This window comes from Acinonyx jubatus, chromosome D1, assembly GCF_027475565.1.
Source record: "Acinonyx jubatus isolate Ajub_Pintada_27869175 chromosome D1, VMU_Ajub_asm_v1.0, whole genome shotgun sequence".
Classification (NCBI taxonomy): Eukaryota; Metazoa; Chordata; class Mammalia; order Carnivora; family Felidae; genus Acinonyx; species Acinonyx jubatus.
In genome coordinates this window covers 64,487,127-64,497,494 of record NC_069390.1, presented here as the reverse complement: position 1 = coordinate 64,497,494, position 10,368 = coordinate 64,487,127, and the positions used below count along the sequence as shown (strand labels likewise).

The 10,368-nt window shown below is 39.4% G+C and overlaps 1 protein-coding gene across 7 annotated transcripts in view; it reads left to right on the top strand.

Annotated features, from left to right (window-relative positions):
- The window catches only part of PRCP (prolylcarboxypeptidase), a 140,656-nt gene that overhangs the window by 545 nt on the left and 129,743 nt on the right, over positions 1-10,368 (top strand). For 3 of the 7 annotated variants that reach the window (XR_008290521.1, XR_008290520.1, XR_008290522.1), the window contains exons 1-2: positions 280-373; positions 644-825. Coding sequence is in view for 3 of the 7 variants with exons in the window: in XM_015074560.3 (XP_014930046.1) it covers positions 355-373; positions 644-825 (201 nt within the window). In the remaining 4 variants the exon portion in view is untranslated. Of the gene's footprint in view, positions 1-20; positions 174-279; positions 374-643; positions 826-10,368 lie in introns of those variants that run through there. The other 4 variants (XM_015074569.3, XM_015074560.3, XM_053203747.1 and 1 more) reach the window with 4 other exon arrangements.

Below are 10,368 nucleotides of genomic sequence, written 5' to 3'. Positions count from 1 at the left end.
AGTGGGTGCAAGGAGCCAGACCGAGTGGTCTGCGAAGCTGTGCTCCGTTGCCTCCTGAGTCAGCCAGTGCAAGTCCCCACACTTCTCGGAGTTTCAGTTTCTTCATCTGTAAATGGGAGTAGTAATCATACAGGACACACAAGATTGCTGCGCTGCTTGAGTTAAATGAGTTGGTATGTGTGCCATTATGCCTAGCGATAATAGTGACATGTAAAGAACGCTCAATAAATTGTCATGGTAGCTATTATTATTACCATTATATGGGGTTTGCTGAGGGCAAGGGGTGTGGCAGTGGAATTGAGGCAGACAGGGCATGGCAGGGAAAGGTGGGCTTGGGGAGCGCTCAAGGAAAGGATGGGATTCCGGCAGTCAAGTAGGAGGGGTCCTGAGATGGTAAGGGCAGACTTGGAGTGTGATCGCAATTAAGGTGGACTCTAAAGAGAGAGACTGCACGGGAAGAAAATAGAAAAGTTGCGGCACCTTCTGGGACGCGGGCGGTGTGGTTTAGGTTACCAGGTTTGGGCTGTGTTGCTGTGGGGCAGAGTGGCTTTGGGTTTCACGGGGGAGGAGCCCATCTGCGGTGGGTGGAGCTTAGGACTCTAGCTCCCCGCATTTGCTGGTCTCGCTCCCACTCACTCTGCAGCTGCCACCCTGGCCATGGGGCGCCACACTGTCCTGCTCCTGCTCCTGGCTTTCCTGACGCTTCGGGAGGTCATCCCCGTACCGCTGGCCCTGAGGGCCCTCAGCAATCTGCACAGGTCAGCCAGCTTCACATCCCGCCCCGCTGTACCCACTAAGTACACGGTTCACTACCTCCAACAGAAGGTAAGGCGAGGCGGGGCGGGCGTGGTAGAACACTGGGGCTTCCCAGTCCCCCTGGGGCTTCCCAGGTCACCGGGCCTAACCCACCCCAGCTGAGGCACCGGAGCCCACCCACAGTTTCAGACCCCTAGGACTTGTCTAATCTTGGGCTCACAGTTTCCAGAGGGTGGCACCAAGCCCCAGTTCTGTTTAAAATCTCTTCTCCCATTACCAGTACTTTAATATCCGCTCTGGGTCCAACTCTCTTCCATAATTTGACTTCCCATCAAATTAAAATTATTTAATGCCAACTCGGGCTCCTACTGGTAGTGACAACCATCCTTTGTCCCAAAGCCGCCGTTAAGTACACACTGCCAATATCTTATTAGATAATATTTAGTATTCGGCCTAAAACACCAGTCTGTCATCTCATGCTCAGCTCAAAGTTGATTTTGTAGCCCTTTGGTTGAGAGTTGTTAACCTTTCCTTGGTGGCACAGTCCTTTAAGTATCTGACTCTTGATTTCAGCTCAGGTCATGATCTCAGGTTTGAGATGGAGCCCCACATCGGGCACTGTGCTGACAGCGTGAGCCTGCTTGGGATTCTCTGTTTCATTCTTTCTCTTTCTGCTCCTCCCCCACTCTCAAAATAAATAAACTTAAAAAAAAAAGGTTTTTAACTTTTCCTATTTTCCATAAGACTGAACATTTATGTAACCCATACTTGTAAAGGAAGTTGTAGAGGTATGTCAGGATTTGACGGTCAGCATGGGGCTGGGGGTTAGCATTTATATGGTTCTGAAGATTGAGTTTAAAGTAGGCTTGATGCCTTTGTGTTGGCTGAAGCATGAGGCACTCTACAAGTCTGGATGGAAAAGTACATCCTGTGTGAAATGACAGGATCCCTTACAATTCTGTATTTCTGGGGGCCTGTGTAAAGGTAGGCAAAGATTTGGGAAAGTTTTAGATTAGAAAGAATGCAAGAGTCTGAGGTTTGGCTTTTGGAGTAGCATAGATCAGCATTCCACTCTGCTAGCTCCGTGACCTTGGGAAGGATACAGTACCTCTCTGAACCCAGTTTCTTGATCTGGGGCTTTGGTGATGGTTGAATGAAAACAGATAACATGTCCCTAGCAGAATATCTGACCATTAGTAGACACTTTTTAAAGTTCGGCTTATTGACCTGTGTGAATTTTAATAGGAATTTGGGATAGAAGGGGTGCATGAATTTGTAACTGATAAGAAATGATTTTTAACCCGGAAATTTAAATTAAAGTTTCTGAGGAAGAGAAAGCATTTCAATTTCAGCAGCGACACCAGGAAACGGGCCTTTTTCTCAAGCAGCTCATTTAAATTCACTCTCTAGGCTATGACTTCCTCATTTACAAATTGAGCGGTTTGAACAAGGAATGACATGTTACACACTGTACTGAGAAAAATTTAGGACTCTTTGGGAAGCTATCTCAGAGAGGTGGTAGGTGAAGGCCCAAGTGGGAGTGCTCCAGTAACCTCTCTCTCCCCGAACTCTTTGAGCCTGAACTTTATGCTTTGGTGTGTTTTATATATTTGTATTTTGTATACGACTATTTGCAGAGTTTCATCGGTAAAGTAAAATTGAAGGGAAACTATTGGAATGAGGGTGTCTGAAATCTCTTTAAAAATGATGAAAAAGAGAACTAGCAGCTGAAAAGGAACAAAAGGTGGGAGAGACCAAATGATCTGTGAGCACTTAATTTATATTCCTTCATTATGGATTACTTTTTTGACCACTTTACTGTTTAGAAACATAATTTAAGATCAGTTCTTTTTCCATTCTTGGTGGCTTGCAAAATCTGTTTGGCTTTACTCAGCCACCTTTGCCCTCTGGCTTAGCTTGTATTTTAGGACACAGATCCCACATGTTTATTTATTACTATAATAATAATATCCATTACATAAGTTCCAATTGAATTTTATTTCATTTTTTGGAGAAAACTTCCACATATGTATTTATTGCATAATAATAGTTATAGTAGTTACCAATTCTGGACTGTAGATTTTTAGTTGGGACTTACCATGTCTGTATAAACTCAACTTGATTTTTTTTTTTTTTTTAGTTAGAGCACATGAAATATTTTTATGCCTTTTATTTTTTTCTTTTTTCAAGTTTTTATTTAAATTCCAGATGGTTAACATACAGAGTAATTTTAGTTTCAGTGTGCTTTTATGCCTTTTAAAAATAAATGTTATTATTATAACTGTAAGGCTCAGTTTTTATTCAAGGCTTAATTTTTATAAAACCTTGTAATGATTTTCTTTATCTGTAGTTATATCTGTCCAGTTGACAAAGCTATTCCTTATATGAACATAAGCTCCATTTATGGTCTGGGTAAAAACGCCTTAGGGGAGGCCTTTTCCTCTCCTTTGCCCCCCAACACACACATATACTTTTAGCAACATAGAATGTAGACTCAATTGAATTTTACAGTGGTTAAAAATTCTATCTGGCATACCATGTCTCTTCTCCTAAAGTTAAACTCATACCTGTATCCCAACTGAAATGTCCCCTCTTCTGTGAAGTATTCTTGACTTTAGGGCAACTTAGTTGATCTTTTTTCGCTCTGCAGACTTATTATTTTGGTGTGTCCCCCATACCTAGATAGCACACTCTAGTACCCAGAGGAGCCCATAAAAATTATAAAGTACAAAATACATATTTGTGGAGGGAGTGAATGAATGACTATCCAAAAAAGCCCAAACAAGGCAAAGTCTGTCATCATTTAATTGACACAAATCACTTATTTTTATTTTCATCTTTTACTTCTATTCTTTACTAATTATTTTTTCTCTTCTTTCAGAGTCTTCAAATGTTGTTGATTTAGTAGCAATATTTGATTTTTTTTATCCGAAGTAACTGAATCGGGAGACCAGAGAAAGGATAGTACCTCACTTGGTCACATCCAGGCTTTGGGCACATGCGTGATGCCAGTGTTGTAAGGGACTCCTTGGAATCCATGGCTTGTGGTTACAATGTTTCCCTACTTCTCATTACTCTTCATCTCTCACCCAAGCCTGTCACAGTAGAATTTGAGTACTGAGAGCATTTTACTATGTGATGTACTGGGAAAAGGGAATGGGTCCTTTGAGGCTCTCATTTTCCTCAGTGGTGACTTAGGAAATAGTATTCATTGTATTAATCAGACTTCTCTACAGAAACAGAACCAATAGAATGTGTCTGTGTGTGTCTGTGTGTCTCTCTTTTCACAGAGATTGATTTATTTTAAGGAATTAGCTCATGTGATTATGGAGGCCTGGTAAGTTCAAAATCTACAGGGGAGGCTGGCAGGCTGGACACCCAGAGAAGAGTTGCAATTTGAGACCAAAGAGAGCCTACTTGTATAATTCCTTCTTGCTCAGGAGAGGTCAGTCTTTTTTTTTTTTTTTTTTTTTTGCTATTCAGGCCCTCACCTGGTTGGATGAGGTCCACTGACATTATGGAGGGTCAATCTGCTTTATTCAAAGTCCAGTGATTTAAATGTTAATCCTGTCCAAAAATATACCATCATAGAAACATCCAGAATATCTGGACCTTATAGCCCAGCCAAGTTGACATGTAAAATTAACCATCACTTCTACCAAGGTTGTTTTGAGGGCCAGATATGGTAACCCATGAAAGCACATGCACAGTGCCTAGAATACGGTAGGAACTTAAGGAAAGTAATAGAGTAGTGCTGGTTTCTTCCCCACTCTGTCCTAAAACCACACTCTCATAGTGTTATCATTTCAGATTGATCCAAATGCATGACCATTGTGGTAATGCCTCTTCTAGAAATTTAGTGGTCAGTCATCTATACTCAACTATTCCTATTTACTGACCAGTGTTTATGTTAGAATTCTGCATCTTCATGCAGCATTAAGCTCATGGCCACTGACTTCTGCAAGGCCTTACACAGCTCCTTCCTTGCCTGCTGTGAGGTAATCCCATCAGTGGGCTGAGCTATTTTTATTTGTGTTACAGCTTTACTTTCAGTTCCTACTCCAGGTTCTCCTTTCCCACTCATGTCATGGTGGCCCTAATGTCTAGTAAAATATTGCTCTTTTCCTCCTCTTCTTTTTAGTTTTTGCCCTCTTCTCTTCTTATTATTAATTGGTTCATCTGTTGATAGTTTTCCCCTTACGGCCTGGACCACATGTCACAAATATTATATGAACTGATTTCTGTTTTTAATCATGGAATCAATGCCAGAAGTGGTCCTAGAGATCATGTCGTCCATCCCTTAGATATGATGAAGTAACCTTGATCTAAATTATGGAGAGTCAGGAACTTGATAGAGATCGAATACCATACAAGTTTGAGAACAAAGTCTGTTTCTCTGAGCATCTATTTTTATAATCAGCAAGATGGGGATAATTATATTATTCATCTCACAGATTTGTTGTGAAATGAGCTAGTATGTGTAAAGGGCTTAAATAGCACAGTTTATATCACTTCACTCAATAAATGGTAAATATTTTTATTTTATCTTGTGGTTTCTTAATGCATGTGGCTTTAATCTACCCCCTCTCCACACAGAATATTTAAATCATCACTTAGCATACCTAAAATAGTTATTTTGTAAAATATGAAAATCTGTATGAACTTTTCAGTTACACAATAGTAATATATGCCTTTTTATCTGTGAGATATAATTTAATACACTTAGAAATAAGGCAAAGAAATTAACTCTTTCCTTGTTTGAAACAATTTTCTTTTACATAAGACTGATAACGGAAAGCATATAAGCTATTTCTATTATTTTTTTCCTGTTCTATTTTGTGTTTTGGTAAATTGTGGAGGGGACAATATGACAGTGAATGCATTATTTTAGGTTTTTCAAGTATCTTCTCTTTTTGATACTAATACTAAATCTAACACTATCTTTCTAATAGCTCTCAATGTTTGACTAGTTAATGCTAAAATGTAATTTCAGTAAAAATTAATTTTAAGGTTTTGCTCTGTCATATTTATGTCCCTCTGCAGCATATTACAAGGACTTTAAGTACTTAAACATTTTCAAAGTTTGGGTTCTAGTATCAACCAGACTTGTTACTAACTCATATAATGACCTGGGACAAGTTGCTTACCTCTAGATCTCAGTGTAAGGTCTCTTATGTAAGATAAGAGGATTCCATATGCAGTCTGTGATACATGTGTCATTCTGTTCACTGAGTGCCTCCTGTCTGTATGGCCCTATATCAGGATCAGTGGGGATTTGAATACAGGTTGTGTTTTTTACCCTTGCCATTAATTGCATTTGGCACAGCAGACATGAACAATTTTTCCATCTGAACTTTGAATTAGACACAGACTCATATAAAGGGTTTTTTTTAATTAAAACTACTTAGCTCTATGGGGCACCTGGGTGGCTCAGTCGGTTGAGCGTCTGACTTCAGCTCAGGTCATGACCTCGCTGTCTGTGAATTTGGGCCCCACATCGGGCTCTGTGCCGACAGCTCAGCCTAGAGCCTGTTTTAGATTCTGTGTTTCCCTCTCTCTCTGCCCCTCCCCCACTCACGCTCTGTCTCTGAAAAATGAACAAACCATAAAAAAAATTTTTTTTTAAATTACTTAGGTCTACAATTAACACAGTATTTATAACATAGAACACTATATTTATGATTTTGAAATTTGCTTGGTTATGGGTGGATTGGAGAAGAAAGAAGAATCATAGGGAAGAAGAATACTTTGATGATATGTCTTATTTGTCTTCATATTCCTAGTGCATTGCACAGTGCCATCTACATAATAGTTCTTTTTTTTTAATGTTTATTTGTTTATTTGTTTTTGGGGGGAGGGCAACAGCAGGGGGAAGTAGAGAGAGAATCCCAAGCAGGCTCCATGCTATCACCATGGATCCCAATGTGGGGCTTGAACCCACAAGTCATGAGATCATGACCTGAGTTGGAATCAAGAGTTGGATGCTTAACTGATGAGCCACCCAGGTGTGCCTACATAATAGTTCTTAATAAAGATTTTCTTTGAATGGAAAAAATTGGCTAAAAATTAAAATGAATAAGGAGTAAGAGGAGGGAGAATAAAATGAAATGTGCAGTATATAAATGTCTAATGCACTGATAATACTAGTAATCTGCTACTGTTGATTGAAAACTTTATATGCCCTTGGTTTTTTGTTTTTGATTTTTTAAAGTTTATTTATTTATTTTGAGAGAGAAAGAGAGAGCGTAAGCAGGGAAGGGGCAGAAAGAGAGGGAGAGAGAATCCCAAGCAGGGTCCACACTGTCAACACAGAACCCTATATGGGGCTCTAACTCATGAACTGTGAGATCATGACTTAAGCAGAAATCATGAGTTGGACACTCAACCGACTGAGCCACCCAGGTGCCCCTTATATGCCTTAGGTTTTGAGTACTTAATAGACATTCATTTATTTAATTTCTATAGCAGTCCTATGAGGTAGATGCTATTATTATTCCACTTTATAGGTGAGAGAATGATCATACAGAAATGTTGAGTTACATGTTCAAGATGCACTGTCCCGTTTTGTTTTTCTGAAAATAAACTCTAACGAGTTTCTAGTTCTAAAGTAAATGTTATAACCTTGCTTGTTATACTAGTTGGGATAGGATAGGTTATGCTGCTGTAGCAGAACTCCAAAAATTTAGTGACTTAACCCCCCGAAAATTTATTACTCAAATTGTATTTCCATTGGGGTGAGCAGAGGGTTCCCTTATTACATTCACTTCAAGACTAAAGGACTTATGGAAGCTTTCTCTCAACATATACTTTCATGATCACCATAGCAGTGGAAAAAGAACATGAAATGATAATAAATGTTCCAGTCTGGAAATGGCACATTCATTTCATAATTCATTGGCCCAAACAGACTACATTGCTGCATCTGAGGACAGGGTGGGAACACAAGAAATACTGATTCTGGAGTGCCTAGAAGGAGAAACAGCACTAATGACTACCATACTCATTCAGTCTCTTACCCACCCACCCATCCACCTACTCACTGTTCATCTAATTCCTTTTATATGTCAGGCACTGGACTAGGTCCCAGGAAGGCAGAGATGATTATATCCTGGAAGACCTCACATACTTGTTGGCCATTGCAGTCATACATACTTAAGCTTGTATCTGAAAAATATGGAAAAGGACTAATACATTTGTAATGTAGATTACTTCAAAAAGTCCCTAAAGTAAGGCTGGTCTACTTAATATTTTCTTGCTCAACTTACCCTTATCATGATAGTTCACTGACCTGATGTATATATACATTGGAGCATGTAGTAAATAAAGGAATTTATTTATTCATACTGTCATTCAGTAATTGAAAAAGATTGTTTTGCCTGGTTTTTTTCATAATAAAGGAAACAATTGATATAGAGATTTATGTAAAAAATCTGATGTATGCTTTGTAAGTGTTCATCAAAGGGACAGTTTTGCATTGACAGTGTGTATGTGATTGGGGTGTTTATAAAATTTGTTTTTTTTAAAATATTTTTTATTATTCACAATTTAAGAAGAGTCATAGTTGTTTATGAGCGGTGAATGAATAAACATTTATTGATTGTCTTATCTGGGCCAGGTATTATTTTAAACTCTTTTATATCCTACTTTTAATTATTACAATCACTTTTAAAAATAAATACTTTTTGTGGGGCGCCTGGGTGGCTCAGTCGGTTGAGTGTCCAACTTCGGCTCAGGTCATGATCTCACAGTTCGTGGGTTCGAGCCCCGCATCAGGCTCTGTGCTGACTGCTTGCTCAGAGCCTGGAGCCTGCTTCAGATTCTGTGTCTCCTACTCTCTCTGCCCCTCCCTCGTTCGCGCTTTGTCTCACTCTGTTTCTCAAAAATAAATAAATGTAAAAAAAAAAAATTAAAAAAAAATAAAAATAAATACTTTTTTAAAGTTATTTATTTATTTTGAGACAGAGAGAAAGAGAGAACATGCAGAGGAGGGGCAGAGAGACGGGGGTAGAGAATCCCAAGCTGGCTCTGCTAACAGCACAGTCGGACTCAGTCTCATGAACCATGAGATCATTCAATCTTTACAACAACCCTGTGAGGTAGATATCATGCTCAATTTTAGAGGTGAAACTAGGAAGGTACAGAAAAATCAAAAGAAGAAATATTCAAAATATCCCACTTGTCAATTTGCTGGTTTCTCAATCCCAAATTGTAAATGATTTATTATATATCCATAAAAGGGAATATTATTGTCTCTTGAAAATGGTGGCCTTGAAGTATATCTGGTAGTGTGGGGAGATGTTCATCAATTAATGATAAGTGAAAAAAGCAAAATAGAAAACTTGAATGTACAATGTGTTTCCAAATTCATTTACTCAATTTTTGTTAAGTTCCTACTTTTTGTAAGGCTCTTCTAGGCACTGGGGGAAGAGCATTCAAGGCATAGAAAAGAGTAAGTACAAAAACCCTAAGGTAGGTGTGTGCCTGGTGGGAACAACTACAAGGAGGCCAGTATGGCTGGAAAGATGTACCCAAGGAGAGAATAGTAGGGGATGAAGATAGTGAAGAGGAAAGAGAACATAAATACTTCACTAGCAGAGAAGGAAAGTAAATGGACTAGGAAAATGCAGTGTGATGCAGGCAGCTTTGAAGCCTCGTACATATTAGACCATTTGACAGGCTGTGTGTTTCTCTAGCTACATTTACTTTCTTGGGTATGAGTGAGAAGTTGGTGGAAAGTTCTTTTTAGCCAGGATTATCCTTTTGCCAAATCAGTAAAAGAAAGTCAGAGAGAGACATGGGGACTGAGGGGCATATGCAAGGGAGTAATTTACTCATTGACCATGAAATTTAAGCCAAGTCAGAAAGGGAGTGAGGATGGGGTGAGGGACAGTAAAAGGTAGATTATATGAGGTTGAAGGTCCTCCTTGCTTCCTGCAGTGCTCCCTCTACTGTAGTCCCTATGGGTCACATTAATCACATCTCCTCCCATCAAGCCACTTTTCTGCTCAGAGCCTGCAATGATTCCTTATTGTTTGCTTTATTTAGAATAAAATCCTGTAGCATTCAAGGCCTTCCACCTTGTGACCCCAATCCACCTTTCCAGTGTGTTAATCTACTCTTCACACACGCTCATTCTTTTCCTGTTTCCTTGCTTTAGCCCATATTGTTCCTTTGGCCTGGAGTACCTTTCCCAATGCTGTCCCTGCTTTACCAATCCCATCCATTTTTTAAGCCCCATCTCAGATACTGTCTGCCTCCTCCATGAGACATTTCTTAATATCCTGGAAAGTGTGTGAAAGTCAAATCTTTGTTTGTACTTCTCTCATGGCATGTGTCTTATTCTAGCCTTGCTTTAAAATCTTTTGTATCCTTGTCTTACTCCGTTTTTAAAGCAGAAACTCTGTCTTGTATCCATAGTCCTCTATAGAATGCTGCCCATAGTTTTACATAGTTTTTATAGTTTTATAGAGTATCATTTTTACAAATGCTTGTTGAATCTGTATCCTTCTCCCTCTCCCTTTTCCTGCTTCTCTACCTATTGAGGTAAGGGAGGGGTGTGTGTGTGTGTGTGTGTGTGTGTGTGTGTGCGCGCGCGCAGGGAGGGAAACAGTA